The 25,434-nt window shown below is 43.8% G+C and overlaps 1 protein-coding gene across 1 annotated transcript in view; it reads left to right on the forward strand.

The window, feature by feature from the left end:
- The window catches only part of LOC141133429 (complement C3-like), a 731,058-nt gene extending 708,071 nt beyond the window's left edge, over positions 1-22,987 (forward strand). The window contains exon 41 of the mRNA XM_073622815.1: positions 22,703-22,987. Within this exon, the coding sequence (XP_073478916.1) occupies positions 22,703-22,844 (142 nt within the window). The 3' untranslated portion in view covers positions 22,845-22,987. The remainder of the gene's footprint in view (positions 1-22,702) is intronic.
- The last annotated feature ends 2,447 nt before the right edge of the window (positions 22,988-25,434 follow it).

Raw genomic sequence — 25,434 nt, forward strand, 5'->3', positions numbered from 1 at the left:
CAGACAAGGGACAAAGCCCCAGAATCACCACACTAAGGTACTAGCTTCTTTCCAAGGGAGAACCTACCAGCTGGGGACTCCCTGCTTTGCCCATTTCCATGGAGAAGGTCTTCAGGGACTGGAACTACTAGGATTGTGATTGTCAATGCCCTGGAGCTATGGAGCAGTTTACATCTATCTGCATCATGTTGTCCTGCTGTACTGAGGGTGAGCACCAGACATAGAGTCCAGTGTTAAAGGCAAGTGTACAGGTTGATCGGAGTTGCTAACCTCTCGTGACTTTTTTTACTGACAAAACATAGAAAATTTACTGACAGAGCAAATTTTTTGCTGCCATCCTAAAATATGACAGAAACTCCTATTATAAACCAAGACAATCAATATTTAAGCAGGATAAACAATATGTAAACATTAACAATACTCAGAACAAGTAATCTGCTGGCTTTACAATGAAAAAGTCAAAACCTGAGTGACAAAATGTGAGCATGACTAGGATGCTGAAAGGCCAGAGGCCCCCTGGGACGAAACATAAAAATTATTTTTCCTGCAGCATGCTTGCACTATCATTATACATGGCCAGATTTTGGCTAACAGTGGAGGGGCTTAAAGGGAGATCATTAAACAAAATCTGTGCCTAGTCGCTACATACACTGCACACAATAACAGTTCTTGTATCCACAAAATATTCCTGATTACTGTAACACAACTGACAGCCTAACAAACACAAACCTCAAGACAAAAAATCTTTTTTTTTTTAAATTAAACATTTCCATTGCATATGTTTTCATGCGCACAAAAGAGGAGGACTGACTGAGCCTATCATAAAAAAGAACTTCATTAAAACCAGCAGCTCTTGGGACAATGAACACCTTGGTCAGGACTATGTAATGGACAGCATAATGCATATAGTGCAGGGGTCAGGGGGCATGGCCTGGACGGTGACCAAGACGGCAGCATAAGGAAAGAGCTCCTGTGATCCGGGGACTGAAAAGTGCCTTTTAGGGGAGAGTACACCCCATCACCTCCATGAGCAGATCCACCCGGAGCTCCTCTACATCCCAAGCTATAAATGACTCAGGTACGCAGCTCAGCAGAAACATACCGGAGCTATTCCGGACCCAGCGCATGGCTGCACACGCGGCCTCCCAGGCCCCGACTCAGGCCTCGCCTAGCATGGAATATACCGACTCCAGGGGCTTCGGGCATCAATGCAGGGTGATCCCAACCCCCCAGCTTATTGGACCTAGAAGCAGTGGCTGCTAATATTAAAAATACCGTTACAACGGCGATCGCCGACCTAAAAACCGAAATCTATGCGGTGGCACATCAGCTAGATGGGGTGGAACAAGTTTCTCAGACTCACGCCACTGCCATCAGACAGGTGCAAACCTCCTTTGACTCCCACCTTTCGCAACTCCTGCTGGAAATCCAGAATTTCCCTGCTGGAAATCCTACGTGCCAGAAATATACAGTATCGATGGAAATTCCCGTTCGGTCTTTCAGCATCCGCTAGAGGTCGCTCCGCACTACTCCGCACACCCGAAGACCTGTTAGGGTTTTGCGAGTAACTTGATCTTCCTCACGTCGAGCTTCCGGAATGGTACGCTCCACACTTTCCCTCTGAACCCTGGCGTCCGGTTTCTCTCCATCCATCGCCGAAGACCCAAAGACACAGATCCCGCAGATACAGAGCCGAACAGTCCTCCCCGGGCAGTCGGATTTCTCGCTGGGATCAACACCAACGGAGCCCGGACTCTCTGTCTACACCATCCAGGAGGAGAGACCACATGGACAGCTAATTCCTCATGCTCCCTACCTGCCAAGTGTCTCCATGCATGAGTAACCATCCATATTTACTTACCATTCCCTCCCCACTCATCAGTGCTCGAACTCCCCCTTTAGGAACCCTGCCCTTTCTGTTTTCTTAAACAAACTTTCAAGCTTCACGTAAAGGCTGGTCACGAGTACACTTCAGATGCAATGCTTCGCCAGCTAAGCGGACTTTACAAAGGACCATCGGTACCAAAGCAACACTAACCAATCCTTCTGGGGGCCTCTACCACTTCCCACAATACTCATCACAGAACTCTCAACGCAGCATTTGATATGCACTGAAGCTGACACCAGCATCTTTAGGCAGGAACTCGTTCCGGTTAGCACCATCATTGAGGAAACCCCTTGATCCCCGGCTGGGAGAACTGTATCCCCTACTTAAGGACTTGATACTCCCCCCTTTTCTCCCCTTGTTCCCCCTTGCTGGACTTTCTCCATGTTGCCATCTCATTCATGGAATGAAGCTCTTTCCCATCCCCATACCCCCTGTACACAGAAACGCACTCACGCAATCAGCAGGATCTCTGGTAAAGTCATGTTAAATGGCGGTTAATCTTTATCATGCTACCATAGGAACATGAGTATTCAATCTTTAAATGTATTACTATGTTTTACTATGTTTTTCTTTGTCAGCCTGGGTTGTCAGTCGGAACCTCCCTCGAGTGACAAACTGTTGTCCCTCCCAACTCTCTGAGAATGAAGGAGTAACCTTTATACATATCCCTACCATTCTTTCAGATAGAGGTTGCCTGCATCGCATGTATCTCCAAATCTTCCTTGACACCCTGGGCTCTCAAACAAACACATAACTTTGATGCTCCATCTGGCCTCCCCTGACTGCATATATATATATATATATATATATATATATATATATATATATATTTTTTTTTTTTTTTGCAATGAGAAGTTGCACTCGATGGAGGCACTTGGCAGGATTTTTTTTTTTGTGATATTTCTGTGATATCTCTGTGATACTTTATATGTTTAAATTGCGGTATCCAGATCTTCAAGACACTCCGGTTTTCTGTTTTCTTTTGCACTCAGGTTATTAAGATGTTTCTATTGCACTTTTGATAGGCTCCCCATTATACTCACCCTATCCTAAACACGGTCCAATCCTTTCTCCCCAGATCGCAACCTTTCTGTGGTCGCAGTCCTCTCTCACGTTCCCACACAGCGGTCCCACTGGGATCTATGCTGAACCTCCAGCCTTTTCTTCTTTTTAGGTGGAGTAGCCAGACTACCACCACCTCTGGTTGAACTCTTACCCCTTTTTCCTCTTTTCCCTTTACTACTTCGCTCTCACTTTCTTCCGATCTTTTCCAGTTGTTTCCTTGCTCCCCCTCTTTACTTCCACTTTCTTCTTCCCTTTTCTTTCCCTTCTCTTGTTTCCTTTTTCTGTTCTCCTCCCTTCCCTTTTTCTCCCTCCCTCTTTTTTATATACTTTTTGTATTCCTCCCCTCCTCTCTCTCTCTTTATTTTTTTTTGTTTTCCTTTTGACTGGGTCTGCCCCTGTCCCTCTTAGCAGTATCCTCTGATTGCCTTCCCTTTTTGCGTGTGACATTCATTCGAAGAGGCGGTACTGCAACCCCACAGTGTATAAACACAGAAAGCCTTGCAACCCCAGGTCCAAGCCATGTCTTCTCTGACACTATCTCTAAACGTGAAGGGCCTTAATCTACCAGAAAAGAGATCACAAGTCTTATCTTCTCTCACTAAACACAAGGCCCACTTCATATTCCTATAGGAGACACACTTCCGCTCTGACGCTGTCCCCAAACTGTCCAACCACATTTACCGAACGGCGATTCACTCCACCAACCCTGACTCCAAAACAAAAGGTGTATCCATTCTTATATCAAAAAATGCTAACTTTCATCTCTCTGACTCACTTGCCGACCCAGAAGGCAGGTACCTCTTCCTTAAGGGCTCTTATGCTTCAAAGCCGATTACACTGGCTAATATGTACTGCCCAAACGACCACCAAGTTTCTTTCTTTAAAAAACGTGTGACCTACTGGCTACTTTCCAAACAGGTATAGTGCTTCTAGGAGGGGATTTTAATGTCCCCCTAAATCCCTTACTGGATTCCTCCACAGGAACTTCTACCTTGACCTACAAAGCGTTACCCCAGATTAACCTACAACTTCAATCTCTAACTTTGCATGACACCTGGCGCACTTTGTTCCCTTCAGATAAGGAATATACTTTTTTTTCGGCCCCGCACCAAAAGTACTCCAGGATCGACTACTTTTTTCTCTCTCAGTCAGACCTCCCGCTCCTCCTGCAGTCCACTGTAGAACCAATGTTTCTGTTGGACCACCACCCAATTTCAGTGTCCTTGTCTCTCCCTGAATCCAACTCCAAAACAAAGACCTGGCGTTTGAATTCTTCCCTTTTCAAAGACCCTGTAGCGTTAGAACATATCCGCACGAGGATCCAGAATACTTCGCTGAAAACTCCAGCCCGGAGATCTCTTCAATCTCCCTTTGGGAAGTACATAAGTGCGTGATTCGAGGTGAACTCATTGCCCTGGCCACAAAAGCTAAAAAACAACATCAGTCTTACATAAACTCCCTTGTCAGGACGATCGAATCCCTTGAAACTGCTCACAAATGTACTCAAGCGCAAACTACCCTACAGGAATTAATACATACTCGCTCCTTGCTCCTAGAGGAGCTGGACAAACGCTCTAGAAGACGCTACATCCTTGGCCAGAGGATTTTCTATGAACAGGGTAACAAATGCGGTCACCTACTGGCACGCGCAGTTCAAAAATCTAAACTCTCATCCACAATTCACCATATACGTGACCCTGGGGGAGGCCTTCTGGTCAAGAATGAAGACATTGCCAAAGCATTCGAAAAATTATATTTCAAATTATACAATTTGCAGCCCACCAGCCCCCCACGGGCTAACGCCAGCACACGCACTGCACTAATCAAAGAATTCTTATCTAAATACAGCCTGAAGCCAATATCTCCCCAACAGTCCGTGGATTTGGAGGACCCTGTTTCAGCGCCTGAAATAGACTCAGCTATGAAGCAAATGAAAACGGGCAAAGCCCCGGGCCCAGATGGCTTCTCCCTCCAATACTATACAGCCTTCACGGACTTATTAGTTCCTAAACTCCTTGACACGTTCAATGCCTTATCAAATCCCCAGATAAAACCAGATAGAATGTTAGCAGCACACATAGCAGTAATCCCTAAAGAGGGCAAGGACTCCTCCGCAGTAGCTAATTATCGACCGATATCCCTCCTGAATGTGGATATCAAAATCTACGCAAAAGTATTAGCAAACAGACTCCTTCCCCTGGTGCCTGACCTTATCTCGTTAGATCAGGTTGGTTTTGTTCCTGGCCGAGAGGCTAGGGACAACACCATCCGCACACTAAATTTACATCATTGGCTTACATCTTCCAAATCACAAGGATTTTTTCCTTCACTTGACGCTGAGAAGGCGTTCTACAGAGTGGCCTGGGACTATATGCAGGAGGTACTCGCTGCTGTAGGATTGGGGACTCGTATGTTGTCATACATCATGGCTCTTTATACGAATCCCTCTGCAGCTGTGAAAGTCAATGGCCACCTGTCCAGCGCCTTTCCCATCAGCAATGGCACCCGTCAGGGGTGTCCTCTCTCACCTTTGATTTACATCTTAACCCTGGAACCCTTCCTCAACAGGCTGAGAGAAAATCCAAATATTCAAGGGGTTACGGTGAAGAACAGAGAGTTTAAGGTCGCAGCCTTTGCTGATGACATTCTGCTCTCTCTGCAATCGCCCCATATATCCCTGCCCAATCTCCTCAAAGATATTGAACACTTTAGCAACTTATCTAATCTCAAAATTAACTATGCCAAGTCTCAAGCACTAAACGTCTCTCCCTTCCATCCCAGGCAGTGGCACTTTGCCAAACGTCGTTCCCATTTCATTGGGAACAAGATACATTCACATACCTTGGCATTCGAATTCCCACTCGTCTGTCAGACTTGTACTTGAAAAACTTTCACCCGGCCCTTCTCCAGATCAAAAAAAACCTGAAAGATTGGCATAGCTTAAACATCTCTTGGTTCGGTCGCTCGGCCCTCGTCTACTCTATATCATGCAATCAATTTCCATTTCTTTACCAGCAAACTTTTTTAAATCCTATCGGAGAGCCTGCTCCGCTTTCGTGTGGAGGGATTCTTCGCCCCGTATTAAATTTACCAGACTTACATTATCCTAACTCAGAGGGGGAATAGGTTTACCAGACCTTCACAAATACCATGATGCATGTCACCTCCCGAGGATCGCTGTTTGGAACATCCATGCTTATAAAAAATCATGGGTCTTCCTAGAGAAATCATTCTCGTCAGGACCCTTACACCTCCTCCCATGGCTATCCTCCAAGAACTGGCCCCACGATCTCTCAGCCCACCCGTTTATTTACCCTACACTCCTGGCCTTCAAAAAGACCTTGATACATGGATTATCTACCCCTCTACCGAGCCCTTTAACCTCTCTACGGGGGAACCCTGATTTCCCACCGGGGACCTCTGAGAATTTTTTGAGTCAGGAATGGCCATTCGAAGATGTTCTTGCACTCCAATTCTATTCTAATGAAAGACCCCTATCCTTCGAGTCCCTAAAATCCATCTCCAAGACATCTTCTCTATCATTCTGGACCTACAGACAAATTAGACACTTCCTCACAACCCATGCTAGTCAGTCTGTTTGGACACGACAACTCACGCCCTTTGAATCCTTGTGCCATCGTAAAACGCCGCAAAGACACCTAATCTCCCTCCTTTACTCCCTCCTCTTAGAATCTCCAACACAGGCTCCTGCCCCTTCACAAATTTCCTGGAATAGAGATCTCCAAACCCCCCTATCCGCAGAAGACTGGAACACTGTGTACGAATACATGCATTCAGCAAGGCTCGCTGAACGTGGCTATCCAAGAAAATGGTTATAAGGTAATCACCAAGTGGTATAGGACCCCATCGCTCCTCCATAAATTCTCCTCTAGCATCCCTGATACATGCTGGAGATGTGGCTCGGGGGTGGGAACAATGCTCCATATATGATGGGGATGTGTGAATATCCAGCCCTTTTGGAGGGAGGTCCATAGCCTCATCGTGCACATAATGACCTACACTCTAGACTACTCACCGTCCCAATTTCTCTTACACCACACAACAATACACAAAAAGGATTATTATAAATCATAGGCTATGCATATGGTTAATACCGCCAGACTCTGTATACCCAAGCATTGGCGTTCTACTGTTACCCCCACAGTCAGGGAATGGTTTGCACGGCTTTCCTCTATAAAAGAAATGGAAGAACTGATTTATACCTCGCAAGACAGGATGCATAAATTTTCGGTAACCTGGGCTTACTGGTCCCATTTCGTTACTACTGAATGCTACCTTCAGTATGTACACTAAGACTGACTGGGAAATTGGAGAAATGTCTCCTCTGCCGAGTGGGGGGGGGGGCAGGTGCGGATCCAATCGCTATCCCCCCTCCAATCTCCCTTCTCATATTACGTTCACCCTACCCCCCCTCTCCTCTCCCCCTCTTGTCTGATCTTCTCTCCTAACCTTCCTTTTCTTTCTCTTTCCTTCTATTCTTTTTACTTTCTATAGTCTCTATACGGATGGGTACTCTGTCTGTGTCCAGTTGAGATGCACTGCAAATTACAGATTGAACACGTTCGAGATACTGTACCTTCCCCTGCCTCTAATTTGGTTGAGGGGAGGGTTGGGGGGAGGGGACAATAGAAATTACTCTCCTCCGCCCATTTCCGCGAATTCACAACTTTATGCTTCGATTGTGTTCATTTAATGTCAGCAAGCTTTATGTTGTATCAAGACATAGATACCCTCCATGTTATTTTGTCAACTGCTGTTTCAAGACAATACTCTTGTTTTGTATGTTTTGCTTTATGTTTATGAAATAAAAATCATTTGTGGAAAAAAAAAATAGTGCAGGGGGTCAGGAATAGGGATGAGCTCGATGTTCGGGTCGAACATAAGTTCGACTCGAACATCGCGTGTTCGCCCATTCGGCGAAGAATGAACATTATGGAGCGTTCGTGGCAAATTAGAGTGCCGCAGAACGCCCAATAATGCAACGTGAGATCACAGTGCATTGCTGTATGATGATTGGCCAAAGCATGCACCTGACCTGCATGCTTTGGCCAATCCCAGCGCCATCTGCTAAGTGAGCCATAATTGTCCAAAGGCAGGGCGCCTTTGGCCAATCATGGCTCAGGGGTACTAAGTCCACGCCCCACACTATATAAGACTGCCTACATGGCGGCCCTGTGTTGTTGGTGTGGACGGAGAGATAGTGTGATTTAGATTAAGCAGGCAGGTTCTTCAGTTCAGTTCAGATGCAGTGTATTTGATTGAAATATATATACAGTCAGTCTAATATATATATATATATCCAGTGTAGCCTATATCTGCAGTGCATTCCTGGTGTACTTTTTCTAATATACTTCAGGCGGTGTATTAATATATGTATACAGTCTAGTGTATGTATGTGTATAAGTATATACATATACAGGCAGTATATTAATATATATATTTATATATATATATATATATATACACACTACTGTGCAGCCATAGTGTAGTTGCTACTACACTTCTGGTGGTGTACACAGTACACAATACAGTGCATCCGTAGTGCAGTTGCTACTACTTTTCTGGTGGTGTACACAGTACACAATACAGTGCACGCATTGTGCACTTGCTACTACTTTTCTGGTGGTGTACACAATACAGTGCAGCCATAGTGCAGTTGCTACTACACTTCTGGTGGTGTACACAATGCAGTGAAGCCGTAGTGCACTTGCTATTACTTTTCTGGTGGTGTACACAGTGCACAATACAGTGCAGCTGTAGTGCACTTGCTACTACACTTCTGGTGGTGTACACAATGCAGTGCAACCTTAGTGCACTTGCTACTACTTTTCTGGTGGTGTACACAGGACACAATACAGTGCAGCCATAGTGCAGTTGCTACTACATTTCTGGTGGTGTACAAAATGCAGTGAAGCCGTAGTGCACTTGCTATTACTTTTCTGGTGGTGTACACAGTGCACAATACAGTGCAGCTGTAGTGCACTTGCTACTACACTTCTGGTGTTGTACACAATGCAGTGCAGCCTTAGTGCACTTGCTACTACTTTTCTGGTGGTGTACACAGTACACAATACAGTGCAGCGATAGTGCAGTTGCTACTCTACTTCTGGTGGTGTACACAGTACACAATACAGTGCAGCCGTAGTGCAGTTGCTACTACTTTTCTGGTGGTGTACACAGTACAAAATATAGTGCAGCCGTAGTGCAGTTGCAACTACACTTCTGGTGGTGTACACAATACAGTGCAGCCGTAATGCAGTTGCTACTACACTTCTGGTGGTGTACACAGAACTCAATACAGTGCACCCATAGTGCAGTTGCTACTACTTTTCTGGTGGTGTACACAGTACACAATACAGTGCAGCCGTAGTGCACTTGCTACTACACTTCTGGTGGTGTATATAATACAGTGCACCCGTAGTGCACTTGCTACTACTTTTCTGATGGTGTACACAGTACACAATACAGTGTGGCTGTAGTGCAGTTGCTACTACTTTTCTGGTGGTGTACACAGTACACAATACAGTGTAGCCGTAGTGCAGTTGCTACTACACTTCTGGTGGTATACACAATACAGTGCAGCTTTAGTGCAGTTGCTACTACTTTTCTGGTGGTGTACACAATACAGTGCAGCTGTAGTGCAGTTGCTACTACTTTTCTGGTGGTGTACACAGTACACAGTACAGTGCAGACATAGTGCAGTTGCTACTACACTTCCGGTGGTGTACACAATGCAGTGCAGCTGTAGTGCACTTGCAACTACTTTTCTGGTGGTGTACACAATACAGAGCAGCCGTAGTGCAGTTGCTACTACTTTTCTGGTGGTGTACACGGTACACAGTACAGTGCAGACATAGTGCAGTTGCTACTACACTTCCGGTGGTGTACACAATGCAGTGCAGCTGTCATGCACTTACAACTACTTTTCTGGTGGTGTACACAATACAGTGCAGCCGTAGTGCAGTTGCTACTACTTTTCTGGTGGTGTACACAGTACACAATACAGTGTAGACGTAGTGCAGTTGCTTCTACACTTCTGGTGGTGTACACAGTAAACAATACAGTGCAGCCATAGTGCAGTTGCTACTACTTTTCTGGTGGTGTACACAGTACACACTACAGTGCAGCCGTAGTGCAGTTGCTACTACTTTTCTGGTGGTGTACACAGTACACAATACAGTTCAGCAATAGTGCGGTTGCTACTACTTTTCTGGTGGTGTACATAGTATATAATACAGTGTAGTGTGGTGTTGCAAAACAAAATATACATTATGTCCGGAAGGCCATAAAGGAGAGGCAGATGCTCACAGGCCACTAAAAGAGGGAAAGCAGACTCTGTGTCTACAGTCAACAGTGCTGGTCGTGTACATGGTGCATCCTCTGCACATGACCGTGGGGCATGCTTGTCCTATTTTTCTGCTGCTGGCCGTGTTATTGAGCCACAACATGCAGAAGAGTTGGTGGAGTGGATAACAAAGCCATCTTCATCCTCCTCATCCTCTGTCACCCAGGCTCAGAGTAGTTTGACTTATTAGTGGCCTATTCCACCGACTCCTTGTCCACAGTCACTCCTTGTGTAGCCCCAGTATCATGCACGGAGGAGTCCCCCGAACTATTCGACCACAGTGTCGGGTACATGCTGTTGGAGGATGCACAGTGATTTGAAGGCTCCGATGTTGGTACCCAGGTTGAGGAAGGGAGTAACGTGAGACTATAGAGAGGGGGTGCCCAAGAAGGACAAGAAACTGGCAGTCATGTTCCCCAGCTGCAGCATACTGCCAAGTTTGTTCCAGTGATGAGCAGGAAGGGGATGATAAGGTCACTGACTCTACTTGGGTGCCTGATAGAAGAGAGGAGGAGGAGGAGGCACATCTCCAACAAGGCAGGATGCCCCCCAGGGGGCAGCTTAAGAGCAGCCACCCTATTGTATCACACTGCAGAGCTCCACAGGTGCAGGGCGCTGCTGACTCCCTGGAGATTTTGAAAAGTTTGTTGGTGTGGGCCTTTTTTGACACGTGTTCAGCAGATCACACCGTTGCTGTTTGCAACCTATGTCTGAAGTGGATCAAGCATGGCCAAAACAGCAGCTGCTTGGGCACCACATGCTTGACCAGACATATGACAACCTCCCATGCAGTCCGTTGGCAACAGCACTTGAAAAACCCACATCAAAGAAAAAGGCGGACTTCTCCTTGCTCCTTATCTGGGATCTTCAACCCCGCTATACCTCCAGTCCTCTCAAAAACCTGCACTGAGAGGAATGAAGGTATAGAAATAGGTGTCTCAAATACTTGCAGCCAATCTGCTAGCAGTACACCACCATCTGATTTTAGCAGGCAAATTTCCCTACCCCAATTGTTAAACCGTAGAAAGAAATTCGGTCCCAGCCATCCACATGCTCAGCGTCTGAATGCTAGCTTGGCCAAATTTCTAGCACTGCAACTGCTGCCTTTTCAGCTGGTAGACTCTGCCCTCTTTCGTGAATTTGTGGAATGTGCTGTACCTCAGTGGCAGGTTCCAAAACTACATTTATTTTCACGGAAGGCCATTCCGGCTCTCTACCGGCATGTGGATGGCAATGTTTTGGCCTCGTTGGACAGGGCGGTCAGCAGTAAGGTGCATATTACCACTGACTCATGGTCCAACAGGCAAGGGCAGGGACGTTACCTTTCCTTCACAGCGCACTGGGTAACTCTGCTGGCAGCTGGGAAGGATGCAGTACAGGGTTTAGTATTCAGTATTGCTGGAGCTTGTTCCACCACCACGCCTCCAAAATGCTCGTGGTGATTCTGCCACAGCTCTCTCCTCTCGGCCTCCCTGATTCTGCAAAGTCTGCAAAAAGACCCTAGGATTTGTGGTATCAAGGAGAGGGATCATTACTGGCTGGCATCCCTTCTTGATCCACATTACAAGGGTGAGGTTGCAGAACTCATCCTGCCTTTGCAGAGGGAGCAGAGGATAAAACATCTTCAGGAGGCCTTGAAGAAAGGTTTGTGCAATGCATTTCCAGACCCTGGAAGGTTACAATTTCCTAGTGCTGGACAACGTGTTGCTGAAGCTTCTTTCAGTCAGAGAAGTCAAGTTCCTCCACACACTGCGGGATGATACTGGCCTGAACAGCTACTTGATCCGACCTACCTCTATGCCATCTATCAAATACACATCTATGAACATCAACTGTTGAGCCACCTCCAGGGTTTGCCTCTCAGCCTCAGTGGAGCCTCAAGTACCTAATTTTACGCCCACATTTCTTGGGCTCTCTTTTCTTCTTGAAGAGAACAACATGTATATATTTTATGTGGAGTAAACCCCATTTCCACTTATATACAGATCTACACCACCCTTAATACATTGTTGTTTGTTCATGTCGGAATCAGGAGCATACTGGGCAGACAGACTTTGTCACTGTCGCCGTTTTTTAAACTTAATGGAATGTCAAGTCAGCCAACACAGTGTTTAATAATTATTTCAAGTGTACATCACCCCTGAGGAAGGAGTTTAACTGACTCCGAAACACGTCGGGTGCAAAAGTACTGCTTCAAAACACTGTATACGCATTACTGTAACATTGATTGACCTACATCCCCAACAATAGATGCTATAGTTTTGTCATATTTTACTGTGTTAATTTAATAAATTATATTTGTACCAAATATACCTTTTTATGGTTTTTACATGTGCCTGAAAAGTCTGCCATTAGGGGACCCCCTTTGTTGTTTTTCAGTCAGAGAAAGAGCGGTGGAAAAGGTGGGCGGCTGACCAATGCTTTCAGATGATTTTTCAGTCCTCAGTGCCAAGGTCTGATCGGTTCAAGCAACCATTGCCAGCATCTGCATTACATGGTGCAGGAATATCTAATGGAAAAAGCAGACTTGGAGACCTTTTCAACAGAGCATCCACTGTGTTACTGGGTCTTGAGGATGGACCACTGGCCAGAACTTGCTCAATATGCAATTGAACTACTGGCCTGTCCTGCATCCAGCATTCTTTTTGAACACTAATTCAGTGCTGCTGGAGGATTTGTAACGGATCATAGAGTGCGCCTGTCCACAGACTCCGTTGATAGGCTCACACTAATAAAAATGAATCAGTCTTGGATTAGCAGCTATCAAGTACCTGATGCTGATGTAACCGATTGAATGTTCTATGGATGTGGGATCCCTTGAGTGACTATCCTATTCTTCCTTAATCTTGATGATGCTAGCTTCTAAGAATAATTTTGGGTTAGGGCATCACCATCACTGCCTAAGGCCCATTTTTTCTGCCCCTGTTTAACAGGGGTGTGTAATTACAATTTTTGATCTAATATTTCACAGGAGGGCTCGTTCCTGTGCCCAACAAGAGTATCTGTGAGGGTTTACAGTTTTGTGGCACCACCACCACCAAAGGCCCAATTTTTTTGCCCCTGTTTAGCCCCCCAAAGCACCTTGTCCCCATGTTGATGGGGACAAAGGCCTCATCCCCACAACCCTTGCCCGGTGGTTGTGGGGATCTGTGGGTGGGGGCTTATCGGAATCTGGAAGCCCCCTTTAACAAGGGGACCCCCAGATCCCGGCCTCCCCCCTGTGTGAAATGGTAACAGGGTACAAATGTACCCCCACCATTTCACAAAAAAAGTGTCTAAAATGGTAAAAATGAAAAGACACTACTTGGGACAAGTCCTTTATTAAAAAGTTGGTTGGTGCGGCTTTTTTTTTTTTTTTCGGTCTGTCGGCGGAGCAAGAGAAGAAGAAGACTTTGTGGGACATTTTTATTTTTTAATTTTTTAATAAAGGACTTGTCCCAAACTGTGTCTTGTCATTTTTACCATTTTGACACTTTTTTGCAAATGGTAGGGGTACATTTGTACCCCCTTACCATTTCACACAGGGGGAGGGTGGGATCTGGGGGTCCCTTTGTTAAAGGGGGCTTCCAGATTCCGATAAGCCCCTTAACTGCAGACCCCCACAGCCACTGGGCAAGGGTTGTGGAGATGAGGCCCTTGTCCCCATCAAAATTGGGACAAGGTGCTTTGGGGGGCTACTCCAAAGCACCCTCCCTATGTTGAGGACATGTGGCCTGGTACAGTTCAGGGGGGCGCTCTCTCGTCCCCCCCTCTTTTCTTGCTGTCTGCCAGGTTGCATGCTCGGATAAGGTTCTGGTATGGATTTTTTGGGAGACCCCCACACCATTTTTTTTTTAAATTAAGGTTTTCCTTAAAATCCATACCAGACCTGATTTTAATGTGTATTGCTGGGACCGACAATTCATTATAGCCGCGAATACTTTTAAATTCCTTTTTTTCCTTTAGAAATTTCATTTTGTGCAGGGACTGTTGTAAACACGGGAAACATGCGCCACTTTACAGGCATACTATAGACACCCCCCAGGTACGAAATTAAAAGAAATATTTCACTTTTATTGTTTCACTTTAAGCATTATTAAAATCACTGCTCCCGAAAAAAAAACGTTTTTTAAAACTTTTTTTGCATTGATACATGTCCCCTGGGGCAGGACCCAGGTCCCCAAACACTTTTTATGACAATAACTTGCATATAAGCCTTTAAAATTAGCACTTTTGATTATTCATGTTCGTGTCCCATAGACTTTAACGGTGTTCGCGTGTTCGAAACAAATTTTTTGCCTGTTCGCATGTTCTGCTGCGAACTGGGGGGTGTTCGGCTCATCCCTAGTGTTGAACTGTTATTCGGTGCACCATTTTCTTATGGATTACCATCACACTACTGTGTGTATACACAAGGCCATCTCCATGCTACATCTATATAAATACCCTTAAGTCTAAAATATGTTAGGTATTATATAACACATACAGTGCCCTGAAAAAGTATTCATACCCCGTGAAATTTTCAACATTTTGTCATGTTACAACCAAAAATGTAAATGTATTTTATTGAGATGTTATGTGATAGACCAACACAAAGTGGCACATAATTGTGAAGTGGAAGGAAAATTATAAATGGTTTTCCCAATTTTTTTGTGAAAAGTGTGGCGTGCATTTGTATTCAGCTCCCTTTACCTTTACCAATTGCCTTCAGAAGTCACCTGATTAGTTAATAGAAGCAGAAAAAAAGGCGCCTCTAAGTGCAGAAGTTAAAAACTATTTAATATCCCCAGTGGGATTAAAAACACTTACAGGATCGGGAAGTAAAATAGGCATATCATCATTCAAAGTGCAAGTGGTCCAGCATCAGGAGGGTCCCCAGCATGTTAAAAAGACTCCCAGTACTGTAGATGTTTAGCAGCAAGAGCTCCAATGAAGTCACCAGCAGAATGTTTAAGATCCTGGGGATAACAGTGGAGGTCACACAATCCAAGTCTGAAGGAACGAGAATCCCGTCAGCGGTAAGGGACAACAACCAGCATGGACCGCAGACCGGATGTAGTCATCAGAAAAGGACGCGTTTCGGAACTACTGATTGTTCCTTTATCAACCTATGACTACAGGTATACCCATACATAATTTATACCCTCTGGGTCGGGTGTGGGCAGAAACAAGGGCGAAAAGAAAAAGAAGATAGAGAATAGTGTATAGCATTCTCTCAAGGTGGTGAAAACATTGAACATCAAATAGAAATAGTAATGGTGGCAGTTTTGATAAAAATGGGTAAATTACAAGTGGAGAAAAATTATCAATATTAACAAATATATTAAATAGCACTAAGATAATGAAATATTATACTATGTATATATCCACACAAATAGAGATGTTGATTCACCAGCAGCAATCAGTCAGACTATAAATTAAATAAAATGAAAACATTTAAACACATGTAATGTGCGTATTCCAGAAGATATAGGTCAGCATCTATGAGCATGTGTGATATATACACATGATCACATTTGCATTTGCCCATAAAGCCTCTGAAGAAAATGAAGAGTGTATGAGGTCTAGAGGATAGCACTAATTTCAAAGTCCTCATTTAGCCCTCCAGGGGCCAGAACATTCAACGAGAAGATCCAATACATTTCCCTATGACAGAACCTCCTAAAACGCTCAGCTGGAGGGAGGTCCCTAGGCATAGCCTCGATGACCCAGACCCTAAGGCCATCCGTGGATTTATCGTGATATTCAAGGTAATGCCTGGGGACACTATGGTTATCCAGTCCACCAGTAATGAAACGGAGATGTTCTCCAAAACATTTACGTAGTGGCCGGATGGTTCGCCCCACGTAAAAAAGGCCACAAGGACAGGCAGTAAACCACATGGTCGTACATTTACATGCTCCTGTGCTATACATCTACAGTCCTGGGAGTCTTTTTAACATGCTGGGGACCCTCCTGATGCTGTACCACTTGCACTTTGAATGATGATATGCCTATTTTACTTCCCGATCCTGTAAGTGTTTTTAATCCCGCTGGGGATAATAAATAGCTTTTAACTTCTGCACTAAGGCTGGATTCACATCCATGCATTTTTAGTGCTTTTTGCATTTTGCAGATTTGCACTACAGAATGTGTTCCAAAGGAAAACCATGTTAAATGGACTGTACTGCAAATCTACAAAATGCAAAAAGCACTAAAACTGCATAGATGTGAATCCAGCCTGAGAGGCGCCTTTTTTCTGCTTGTGTTTTCTAGAGTTTGCTTCTACTTGTAAGTTGCAGCCCTAAGTGTTGAAGATTTATCATCACCATCACCGGACCCCTGCTTCTATATAGACATTGCTTAGTCCTGAAGTTCAGAGCGCCCTTATATATACATTGTACCTAATTAGTTAATAGAGTCCACCTGAATAATGGTTAAGTAGCATCATCATCTAAATTGGTAACTAGACGGCATCAAGGTGAACCTACAGTATATGTATACTAAAGCCAATACTATTGATATCTTTATGTAAAGCTAACTATAGAGAATCTAAAAATATACAGTCAGGTCCATAAATATTGGGACATCGACACATTTCTAATCTTTTTGGCTCTGTACACCACCACAATGGATTTGAAATAAAACAAACAAGATGTAATTTAACTGCAGACTTTCAGCTTTAATTTGAGGGTATTTACATCCAAATCAGGGGAACGGTGTAGGAATTACAACAGTTTGTATATGTGCCTCCCACTTTTTAAGGGACCAAAAGTAATGGGACAATTGGCTGCTCAGCTGTTCCATGGCCAGGTGTGTGTTATTCCCTCATTATCCCATTTACAAGGAGCAGATAAAAGGTCCAGGGTTCATTTCAAGTGTGCTATTTGCATTTGGAATCTGTTGCTGTCAACTCTCAATATGAGATCCAAAGCGCTGTCACTATCAGTGAAGCAAGCCATCAAAAAACACAACAAACCCATCAGAGAGCTAGCAAAAACATTAGGTGTGGCCAAATCAACTGTTTGGAACATTCTTAAAAAGAAAGAATGCATCGGTGAGCTCAGCAACACCAAAAGACCCGGAAGACCATGGAAAACAGCTGTGGTGGATGACCGAAGAATTCTTTTCCTGGTGAAGAAAACACCCTTCACAACAGTTGGCCAGATCAAGAACACTCTCCAGGAGGTAGGTGTATGTGTGTCAAAGGAAAAAGAAGAAAAATAATTGCGCTACAAAAAATCTAAATGTGATGAAAAAGCAGCGATATCTAAAATGTGACACAAACACAAAACATAAGCAAGAGAAAAAATGGAATGATTCGCGCTATGTGAAAGAGTGAATGTGTGGCTAAATAGTCACATCAAAGCCACTAAATGCAACCTGTGTAAGGAAATATATAAACCATATGTGCAGTGATAATTGACAATCAGTGCAAAATATAAATAAATAAATAAAAATGAAGTCCAAACAGAATAAATCTGTTAGAAAATCGTTTTCACATAAAATCTCTTGTGAATGATTAAAAGTAATCCATAAAAAGAACCCAAAGAATGGTGAAATGGCAATCACAGGTTTTTCAACTGCATGGAGCCTCAAATGTATGGAACCAATCAGTGCAAACAAATCACAATCAGTGCAAACAAATGTAAAAATAAAGTCCAAACAAAATGAATCTATTAGAAAATCATTGTGAATAATTAAAAATAGTCCATAAAAAGAACCCGAAAAATAGTGAGATAGCAATCACGGGTTTTTCAACCGCATGTGGCCTCAGTTGTATAGAACCATCACCGACAGTGAGAGCCTGGCCGCTTACCAGAACTCCATGACCCCCCGTTACAGAGGGTCTAGGAGGACTTTTATGATCCTAGTGGTCCGAACTTTCCAGGAGCGAAGATGGAAATGGAAACTGGAAGGGGCATCAGGTGTTGGAATGGAGATGGATGGATCCACAAGAAGGGGGCTCAACCCTCAGCAAAGCAATGTCATCATAGAAGAAAAGAAGAGGAGGGCTCCCATAGTGTAAAATCCGATAGCAATTTATTTTAAAAATATGAACACTGGAAGACGCATTTTTTTGCGAAACGCAGCGTAGGGCTGAGCGGTATTATCGCGCCACCTCCCACTGTCGCTGTACATCTAACAGGACGAGCTATCTGTGGTCATCCGGCCGGTGCCACAGTTTGTTCTTTCATCTGATGATGCTGATTGTCCTATTTTACATGTAAGTGTTCATATTTTTAAAATAAATTGCTATCGGATTTTACACTATGGGAGCCCTCCTCTTCTTTTCTTCTATGATGACATTGCTTTGCTGAGGGTTGAGCCCCCTTCTTGTGGATCCATCCATCTCCATTCCAACACCTGATGCCCCTTCCAGTTTCCATTTCCATCTTCGCTCCTGGAAAGTTCGGACCACTAGGATCATAAAAGCCCTCCTAGACCCTCTGTAACGGGGGGTCATGGCGTTCTGGTAAGCGGCCAGGCTCTTACTGTCGGTGATGGTTCTATACAACTGAGGCCACATGCGGTTGAAAAACCCGTGATTGCTATCTCACTATTTTTCGGGTTCTTTTTATGGACTATTTTTAATTATTCACAATGATTTTCTAATAGATTCATTTTGTTTGGACTTTATTTTTACATTTGTTTGCACTGATTGTGATTTGTTTGCACTGATTGGTTCCATACATTTGAGGCTCCATGCAGTTGAAAAACCTGTGATTGCCATTTCACCATTCTTTGGGTTCTTTTTATGGATTACTTTTAATCATTCACAAGAGATTTTACGTGAAAACGATTTTCTAACAGATTTATTCTGTTTGGACTTCATTTTTATTTATTTATTTATATTTTGCACTGATTGTCAATTATCACTGCACATATGGTTTATATATTTCCTTACACAGGTTGCATTTAGTGGCTTTGATGTGACTATTTAGCCACACATTCACTCTTTCACGTATGTGTGTCAAAGTCAACAATCAAGAGAAGACTTCACCAGAGTGAATACAGAGGGTTCTGTACCACAATATGTACTGTAAACCATTGGTGAGCCTCAAAAACAGGAAGGTCAGATTAGAGTTTGCCAAACAACATCTAAAAAAGTCTTCACAGATCTGGAACAACATCCTATGGACAGATGAGACCAAGATCAACTTGTACCAGAGTGATGGGAAGAGAAGAGTATAGAGAAGGAAAGGAACTGCTTATGATCCAAAGCATACCACCTCATCAGTGAAGCATGGTGGTGGTAGTGTCATGGCATGGGCATGTATGGCTGCCAATGGAACTGGTTCTCTTGTATTTATTGATGATGTGACTGCTGACAAAAGCAGCAGGATGAATTCTGAAGTGTTTCGGGCAATATTATCTGCTCATATTCAGCAAAATGCTTCAGAACTCATTGGACGGCGCTTCACAGTGCAGATGGACAATGACCCGAAGCATACTGCGAAAGCAACCAAAGAGTTTTTTAAGGGAAAGAAGTGGAATGTTATGCAATGGCCAAGTCAATCACCTGACCAGAATCCATTTCACTTGAAGACGAAACTGAAGGGAAAATGCCCCAAGAACAAGCAGGAACTGAAGACAGTTGCAGTAGAAGCCTGGCAGAGCATCACCAGGGATGAAACCCAGCGTCTGGTGATGTCTATGCATTCCAGACTTCAGGCTGTAATTGATTGCAAAGGATTTGCAACTAAGTATTATAAAGTGAAAGTTTGATGGATGATTTTTAATCTATCCCATTACTTTTGGTCCCTTAAAAAGTGGGAGGCACATATACAAACTGTTGTAATTTCTACACCGTTCAACTGATTTGGATGTAAATACCCTCAAATTAAAGCTGAAAGTCTGCAGTTAAAGCACATCTTGTTCGTTTCATTTCAAATCCATTGTGGTGGTGTATAGAGCCAAAAAGATTAGAATTGTGTCAATGTCCCAATATTTATGGACCTGACTGTATATAAAAACCCTAATATGTCATGCTTACATATATCGCTTTTTTCTCCATCCATATCCATGCTAATGGTTAAACTACACACATAATTATCATCAGTTTATACCCTTATTAGACGTTACTTAAAATGGTTGTAAACCCTCCCCCACAACTTTATCAGATTTCAATCTGCTTAAATTATGCTAATGATTGCTGCTTGTAGACTTCTCCTTACTTGCTTAATTTTCTTGTAATACGTCCCGTTCTGTGTAGTGATGTCACCAGCGTATTTGCAACTCTCCCGTTTTTCACAGCACGCTCTGAACGCCGTTACACCATCTATCTATTGATAGGATGCCGTGCGTTGTCATTTCCTCTCCCAGCGGCACTGCAATCAAAACCCGCAAGACTTCAGTTTCTCTCTGCACTTCCTACTACACCCCATGTGAGGTCATACGGTCACATGGGCTTGTAATAGGAAGTGCAGAGAAAATCTGCAGTCTCGTACTATATACCATAGCAGGGATTAGCCGCTGCATACAGCAGCCTGACAGGCAGGCACACGGCAAAATGGCAAAACTGCTATACAATTTTGCACTCTCAGGTCGGCTATGAGCGGTGGAGCACGGTCGCCATAGGAACATTGGATCGAAACTGAGGCTTGGTTAAGACGTGATCACGCATGAGCGAGATAACAGCAAGCCATAATTAAAGAAAATATATAAAAAAACACTGCGCTCTATATATAAAACAAAATGGATCAGCAGCAGCATACATTGTGACAAAAACAATGGGATAAAGGTGAAAAATGCAACGCTAAAAAAATAATAAAGGAAAGAAAACCATAAATCAAGTCCATGGGTGTGGTCTTGGTGGTGAATGATGTGGTAAATAAATCATATAGTCCAAATATGAAAAATAAAAAAGATGTGTAGATAAAGTGTCTACTCGTGTCAACACACTGAAGGAAGAACAGAAGTGGATGGTTGAAGTCCGAAAAGGACTGGTATACATGATGTAGATCCGTGGGAGTGAAACAACATCAATGGTGCTCAACATCAAATGAGTGGAAGAAGATGGGTACTCTTACCGGGTGAGGTGGACTCCCCTGTCAGCGACATGGAGTCAGTAAGGCAATAAGCCCCATCGGTCTGAGGAAGGGAAATCCGGGATGCTGGAACTGGCGGAGTGAACTTCAGCTGGCAGAACCTCCAAAGGTCGTTCAGTGGGTCCTCCAGGTAGAGATTCCAGTTGCAGAGCCTTGCACTTTTAAAAATAAAAATAAATTTTACTGCAGTATCTTCAATCCAGAGCTTTCATTCACAGTACTTTTTCTCTGCCACCAGATGCTTGTAGGTGAGGTGTAGCATGTGCATCGTCTCTAACTCACAGAGACAAGCGCACTAGAACTGGTATTGAAGTAGAGCGAAGACAGTTCACAACAACCCAGAAGGATGCCTGCTCAACTGTGTGCACTCACGAATTCCAACAATGAGAAGATGATAGGTGTCAGCCGGGATGACAGCGTCTATTGAGAGAGCGGAATGCAACCTGGCCATTCAGTGTTCCAAATGGAAAGATATCCATATTAGTTGCAACCCTACGCTTTCCCTCCTCATCAGGAACCCTTCCCTATCACTAGTACTATCTATACCTAGTGGGGTACCTATCCCGACTCTATTACTCGCCAAAAAGTGCACCAAGCCTGTAACCCAGGGCCTTAAGTAGACTCTGCCTGACCCAAGATGGCTACTGGAGTCACATGGGGCATCAGCATCCAAGGTGCTTTCCCAGTGACCCAGGAAACCATAGAGGAACTGTATTCCTCTTGACTTCCTCTCCAGCTTCCTCAAAGTAAACTGTACCTGTCTACATACTGCCAGTCTTCCAGGTTGAATAACTGCTGATGCTATTCAGTCCACTTCCTTTGATCTGAAGCTGTCACAGATCCATCCCTTGACTAACAGTACTCCTAGACTGGGTGGTGCACACATGTCATTGCATGAGAGCTGCTTCGTCAAGAAAGTAGGACCGCCTACCATTGTTAAGGAGTAGAAAGGACTCATGAGGGTAGATTTACTAAAACTGAAAAGTGCAAAATCTGTTGCAGCAGTGCATGGCAGCCAATCAGCTTCTAACTTCAGCTTGCTTAATTAAGTTTTGACAAAAAACTGGAAGCTGATTGGTTTCTATGCTAAACCAGATTTTGCACTTTTCAGTTTTAGTAAATCTCCGCCCATGATGTCATCAGGCTGTTGCAACCTATTATGGTTATTTATGTGATTTTTTTCAAATAAAAATGTGTGTGTGTGTGTGTGTGTGTGGGGGGGGGGAATGACAAAGTAAAGCTATAAAAAGTGTATATTTAGAAATAATGTGAATTTCATAAATACATTTAAAAAGTACCTTTCAACAGTTTAAATTTTGAATATGTGTACCATGGGCATAAAAATGCTAAAAGTGTCTCTAATCTTCACTTTAGTTATGCATACATCATTGGGAAAGAAACTTGGATTGAATGGTGGCCAAACAGCAGAGAATGCCAGGATTCGGAAAATGAGACGTTATGTGAGATCTACTTCATAGTGGCCGATCATCTGGAGCTCCATGGCTGTCGATCATAGAGACTATTAGCCTGAAATCTCAGGAACATCCCTTCTCTGTTCTCTAGTTTAGCGATAAATGATTTAGTAGAGTGTATTACGTTTGCTTTGTCAGTAAGCTTTGCCAATATTAGCTGTGCCAATAAAACATTTATTTACCAGTTTTTCTATGCGTTCCATTGTGAAATATTCATTATATCACAGGCAGGATTTACAGACAAGCTGAGCCCAGAGAGGAGGAGTAAGCAATAATGTCCCTGATATGTTGCTGTAAAACATTTTACCTCGAAATGTCGCTGTTTTTGAATACTGGTCACCTTCAACTAATGCCGCGTACACACGAGCGGACTTTCCGGCATACTTGGTCCGGCAGACCAGAGTCTGCCGGACAATCCGCCCGTGTGTAGGCTCCAGCGGACTTTTCCGGCGGACTTTTTCCCAAAAGCCCACCGGACCTAGATTTGAAACAAGTTTTAAATCTTTCCATCGGACTCAGCTTCTGGCGGAAAGTCCACTCATCTGTGTGCTGGTCCGACGGAAAGCCCGCTCGTGTGTATGCTGGTCCAATGGACCAGATATGACGCGAGGGCAGGGTATTGCATTTCGCGCTCGCTGCAATAGGAAAAACACATTTTCCTATTGCTAAGAGTTTGACAGGCAATCAGTATTATAATTAGGGATGAGCCGAACACCCTCCAGAACCTGCGAACGGACCGAAAATTCGCTTGAACGTTAGAACCCCATTGACGTCTGTGGGACTCGAACGTTCGAAATCAAAAGTGCTCATTTTAAAGGCTAATTTGCATGGTATTGTCCTAAAAAGGGTTTGGGGACCCGGGTCCTGCCCCAGGGGACATGTATCAATGCAAAAAAAACTTTTAAAAACTGACTTTTTTTGGGAGCAGTGATTTTAATGATGCTTAAAGTAAAAAAAAAAAAAAGTTAAATATTCCTTTAAATTTCATACCTGGGGGGTGTCTATAGTATGCCTGTAAAGTGGTGCGTGTTTCCCGTGCTTAGAACAGTCCCTGCACAAAATGTTATTTTTAAAGGAAAAAAAGTCATTTAAAACTGCTTGCGGCTTTAATGTAATGTCGGGTCCCGGCAATATGGATGAAAATCAGTGAGACAAACGGCATGGGTACCCCCCAGTCCATTACCAGACCCTTTGGGTCTTGTATGGTTATTAAGGGGAACCCAAATTAAAAAGGAAACAGCAGTATACAGGCTCTGTACTCTGAACAGCAGTATACAGGCGGTGGAAACAAGACAGGGACTGTAGGTTTGTTGTTAAGTAGAATCTGTTTGTAATTTTGAACTGGTACATTTTTAACGTGTTTAGCTCCAGCCAAAAAATCTATTTTAAGCTTTTTGGAAAACATAGAGAAGGGGTATCGCCCCTGTGACATTTGTTTTGCTGTCTGTGCTCCTCTTCAGAAGATTTCACCTCACTTTTTGTCCCAATGACAAATGTTTTTTGAAAATTTGGAGTTTTTTGTGAAACAAGGATTGGTGATAAAGCATCAATGGAAAGGAGAAATGTTTTTCCCATATTAACTCTTACAGGAGAGAATTTCCCTTCTTAGGGGTAGATTTCATCTCACTTCCTGTTGTCTCCTTCCGTTTGCAAGTAGGAGTAGTTTGTAAGTTGGATGTTTGAAAGTAGGGGCCTGCCCTATATACTCAGCAGAAATTTGGGCCTTAGGTGTTGTTGTGGCCACAACACTGTAAGCCCTCTCAGGGCCCTGCTGTGAAATATTAGGTCAAGAATTGTAATTACATGCCCCTGTTGAACAGGGGCTGAAAAATTGGGCCTTAGCACTGGTGCTGGTGCCACAACACTGCAACCCCTCACAGATACTGTAGTTGGAATGCAGGAACGAGCCCTGCTGCAAAGTATTGCATCAAAATTTGTAATTACACGCCCCTGTTAGACAGGGGCTGAAAAATTGGGCCTTAGGCACTGGTGCCACAACACTGCAACCCCTCACAGATACTCTAGTTGGAACGCAGGAACGAGCCCTGCTGCAAAGTATTGCATTAAAAATTGTAATTACACGCCCTGTTAAACAGGGGCAGAAAAATTGGGCCTTAGGCACTGGTGCCACAACACTGCAACCCCTCACAGATACTCTAGTTGGAACGCAGGAACGAGCCCTGTTGCAAAGTATTGCATCAAAAATTGTAATTACACGCCCCTGTTAAACGGGCAGAAAAATTGGGCCTTAGGCACTGGCGCTGGTGCCACAACACTGCAACCCCTCACAGATACTCTAGTTGGAATGTAGGAACGAGCCCTGCTGCAAAGTATTGCATCAAAAATTGTAATTACATTCCCTGTTAAACAGGGGCAGAAAAATTGGGCCTTAGGCACTGGTGCTGGTGCCACAAGACTGCAACCCCTCACAGATACTCTAGTTGGAATGCATGAATGAGCCCTGCTGCAAAGTATTGCATCAAAAATTGTAATTACACGCCCCTGTTAAACAGGGGCTGAAAAATTGGGCCTTAGGCACTGGTGCTGGTGCCACAACACTGCAACCCCTCACAGATACTCTAGTTGGAATGCAGAAACGAGCCCTGCTGCAAAGTATTGCATCAAAAATTGTAA

This window comes from Aquarana catesbeiana, linkage group LG03, assembly GCF_042186555.1.
Source record: "Aquarana catesbeiana isolate 2022-GZ linkage group LG03, ASM4218655v1, whole genome shotgun sequence".
NCBI classification, from domain to species: domain Eukaryota; kingdom Metazoa; phylum Chordata; class Amphibia; order Anura; family Ranidae; genus Aquarana; species Aquarana catesbeiana.